This window comes from Bubalus bubalis, chromosome 3 (assembly GCF_019923935.1).
Source record: "Bubalus bubalis isolate 160015118507 breed Murrah chromosome 3, NDDB_SH_1, whole genome shotgun sequence".
Classification (NCBI taxonomy): domain Eukaryota; kingdom Metazoa; phylum Chordata; class Mammalia; order Artiodactyla; family Bovidae; genus Bubalus; species Bubalus bubalis.
Window position 1 is genome coordinate 155,744,109 of NC_059159.1, and position 3,922 is coordinate 155,748,030.

Consider the following 3,922-nt stretch of genomic DNA (forward strand, 5'->3'; position numbering starts at 1 on the left):
TGCTAGCACCCTTTGCTTTGTGGGGGAAAAAATAAGACGCTAAGGAATTGCCTGAGACAACAGAAGCAGGACCATGTACATACAGACATGTGTTAAAACCTTGGTAGCATAGGTCAAAGTTTGCAAAAAATCAAACTTGCAACAGACTGAAATAGAGGGCTCATCCCAGTGATTACACTTCACCTACAAAGCTTGCTACATACCTGTCTAAATAGAACTAAAAGCAGCACCCGTTGTGATACAAGCCAGAGGAGAAGAATCCACAGTTAGAGGTTTGCTAGAGTGACAACCCTCCAACCCAGAGGGGACAGAAGACAGGCAGCAGGATTTCAGTGACCAGATCACACACATCAAAAATATGGATTTACCTAAGGACATAGATTGGCATGGAGTACAGCTCTCAGTTAGGATGTCTGGGGTCATACTATGGGTCTGATACCAATAAGAAAGAAAACATTTAGGTAGTATCATAAGCCTGAAACCAACTGTCACAAAAGACTGATGGTGTGGATCAATGACGTGCTGTGCTCAGCTATGGCAAAGAATCTACAGAAAGTAAAAAAAAAAGAAAGAACAACTAACTCAAAAGCCTGTAATAGGTTTATTGAGAAATTTCAACTCACTGGGATATAAAATGAAATGAATTTCTCTTCCCAGTCACAAATTTCAGTCTTTCACAGCTGAAAAAAAGTATTTCAGGCAAACTAAAAGGTTTCTGGCTATTTTCAGCCCTAAGATATCCATCCTACAGCCTTCTGCTAGTGTAGCTCCCCTCCTAGACTACAGCCTAGAGAGAAAAGGCTCAGCAATCCTCCCTTCATCAAGCCAGATGTCAGTTCTTCTTTGCAGGCAGCCAAAACCTCAACAGGTTTTGCAGAATCACCTTACTTGGCTTGGGTAAGAACAGTCTTCCCATTCTTTCATAGGAACAGTAGTGAAACACCTCTCACCATTCACTGAGCACTTCTCATGCTATAAAAGTCTTCTTTGATTCTATCTTCTCTTTTCTTGAAGTTCGCGTTATATAATGTAGATAAGAAGAGTGGTGGTTGATACTAATAGGAAGACAAAGGGAAGATGTCTGCCTCTAACAACTGATAGCTTAAAAAATTTTTTTAAAGTGCAAGTTGGTGCCATTCATCTTAAATTCGGAGTCTCTACCTCAATTCTTAAATTCTAAGTCAACAGAAAAAGTCAAGTTCAACGTCCTCTACAAAGGAAATTACTATGAACTGACACTATGCTGGGTGCTTGGTACAACTTACTGAATCTTTATAATAAAACTGAGAGCAATGTTTAATTACTCCCTTTCATTCAAATAAGGGAGCTGCATTTTAGGAAAAAATGAATAACTTTCCCAACATTAAGTGATGTGTGATGGAGCAGAATTTATATTCCTTACTCGCTATTTTCAAAGAGTGTGTGTGATATTTTCCACTGTATCTCCAATACTTTGGCAAACTGATGTGAAGAGCTGACTCATTGGAAAACACCCTGGTGCTGGGAGACATTGAGGGCAGGAGAAGGGGGCAACAGAGGATGAGACGGTTGGATGGCATCACCGATTCAGTGGACGTGAGTTTGAGCAAACTCCGGGAGATAGTGAAGGACTGCAGGAAACCTGGTGTGCTGCAGTCCATGGGGTCACAGTCAGACATGACCTAGTGACTGAACAACAACATCTACACAGTACACACACACACACACACAAAATTCATTTCAGATATCACCAGGGATAAGGTTCTAAAGTAATTAACTGTCTTTCTGAAATGTGGATCAGAACCTATTGAAATCTGAGTTTATAGCAGACTACTGAACCCAGGGATTGTAGCTAAGCTGAGCTAGTGAAGACAAAGAATGAAAATCTCTGTGCATAATTTTGGTTTCCCCAAAGAAGGTCATCAATGATCACCTACTAATTCCATGTCTTGTCTTGATACACTAAAACCACATTTCACTTTGGTCTTAATTGATTAACAGATTTCTGACTCAGTAAATATTTCACAGCAGCTTTTACATCCTTGTTTCTCAAGCTATAGATTATAGGATTTAGCATTGGGGTCACCACCCCATAAAACATGGAAAAAAGCCCTTCTCTAGCTTGCAAATTGTCTTGTCCAAGGAGGTCTTGAGACTTGGGTTTGGCATACATGAAGAAAATGGTACCATAAAATATGATCACCACAGTCAGATGTGCTGAGCAGGTAGAAAAGGCCTTGCGTCTCCCTGTGGCTGAGTTCATTCTCAAGATGGTATAGAGGATAAGCATATAGGAGAAAAAAATGACCAGAAGGGGTAGAACCAAGAAAGCCATATTTGACACTGCTAAAGTGACAATATTGAGGGATATATCAGCACAAGCTAACTTGAGAACAGCCAGTATTTCACATAAGAAATGATTGATAATATTATTCTCACAGAAAGGCAATTGCATGGCAAGAGATGTTTGCACAATTGAGTTGATTCCACCAGACAGCCATGAAACAGAAGCCATCAGGACATACACCACCTTGCTCATGATGACAGGGTATCTCAGAGGGTTACAGATGGCCACATAGCGGTCAAAAGCCATCATGCCAAGGAGGAAACACTCCGTTGACCCCATTGCAAATCCTAAGAACATCTGCACTGCACATCCAGAGAAGGAAATGTTCCTTTTTTTTGAGATTAAGCTCACCAAAGTTGAGGGAACAGAGGAGGATGTATAGCAGATATCCAGAAAAGAGAGGTTTCCCAGAAAGAAGTACATGGGGGTGTGAAGACGGGAATCAAATATGCTTGCTATGATCAAAACACTGTTGCCAATTAGAATCACTAGATACATAACTAGAATTACAGCAAAGAAAATAATCTCAAGTTTTGGGTAACCAGAGAGTCCCAGTAGAATGAATTCATTCACAAATGTCTTATTTACTCTATCCATGTTCCAGCTTTCAGGATGTCAGAAAAGTACCAATATAAAATATTTTCACTGCCAAGTAACAAATATAACCAATTTCTTGAATAGACATTATTCTAGGGTGAAATAGTGTGTTTTCTTCAAAACTCTGTCATTCAGTTATCTTCAAGAATGTCTTTGCCAAAAACACAGTGATACTGAGAAACTGAAAATTTCAGTGCCCTGTGTCTAATGTTTGAAGTGGCTTCCTTCAGCTGGTACAGAATCCACCTGCAATGCAGGAAACACGGGTTTGATCCTTGGGTTTTGAAGATCCCCTGGAGGAAGGCATGGCAACCCACTCCAGTATCTACCTAGGATCAGAAGCAAATTCAGAAACGACCTTCCCCACTGTTGAAGACACTGTAAATTGAGTTTTATAAAAGCCCTAGAATATTTCAGATGATAAATCTGACTTCATTAAATCAGTTTCAGTGAGAGTGGTGGGGAAGGCGAAAGACCGCAAAGACTAGAATTTTGATCCAGTATTTAACAGAAATGTTGAAAATCTTAAAGCAAGTGTGATTTTATGCATACTTGTTTGTCTGCCTGACACCTTAGTTCTCTATTCAGTCTGCTAAATTGTGTATTTCTATAGGGCAGACATTTGATTGTAGTAAACTGAATCACATACACAGCAGTTTAACATTTGTTCAAACATCGAGTTTGTTGTTGATCTCGTAGTCTCAGTCTGCTCTTACTATTTTATTACTTCCCATTACAAGACTAGTGTGTAAACTAGTTCTGCAAGAATACAATGGAGATCTCTGAAGAAAAACAGTCTCTTCATTTGCTTCATTCCATGACATCAGAATTATTCTTGATAATTTATGTATTTAAGTGAACCTGAGAAAACAGTAATAATGCTTAAATATCTAACTGTATATATGTGTGTAGCACTTTATTAAAAAAATCAATCTTCTCATTATCTCTATTTTCTTTCAAATGTGAAAGAATGTGTCCAAAGTAATCCAGCCTATAAGT

The 3,922-nt window shown here is 39.0% G+C and overlaps 1 protein-coding gene across 1 annotated transcript; it reads right to left on the reverse strand.

Moving 5' to 3' along the window:
* Positions 1–1,954: 1,954 nt before the first annotated feature.
* LOC123465536 (olfactory receptor 13C4-like) lies at positions 1,955–3,011 on the reverse strand. The gene is given in 2 exon segments (XM_045164723.1): positions 1,955–2,948; positions 2,950–3,011. Coding segments are annotated over 2 exon segments (1,056 nt in total).
* Between the last annotated feature and the right edge of the window lie 911 nt (positions 3,012–3,922).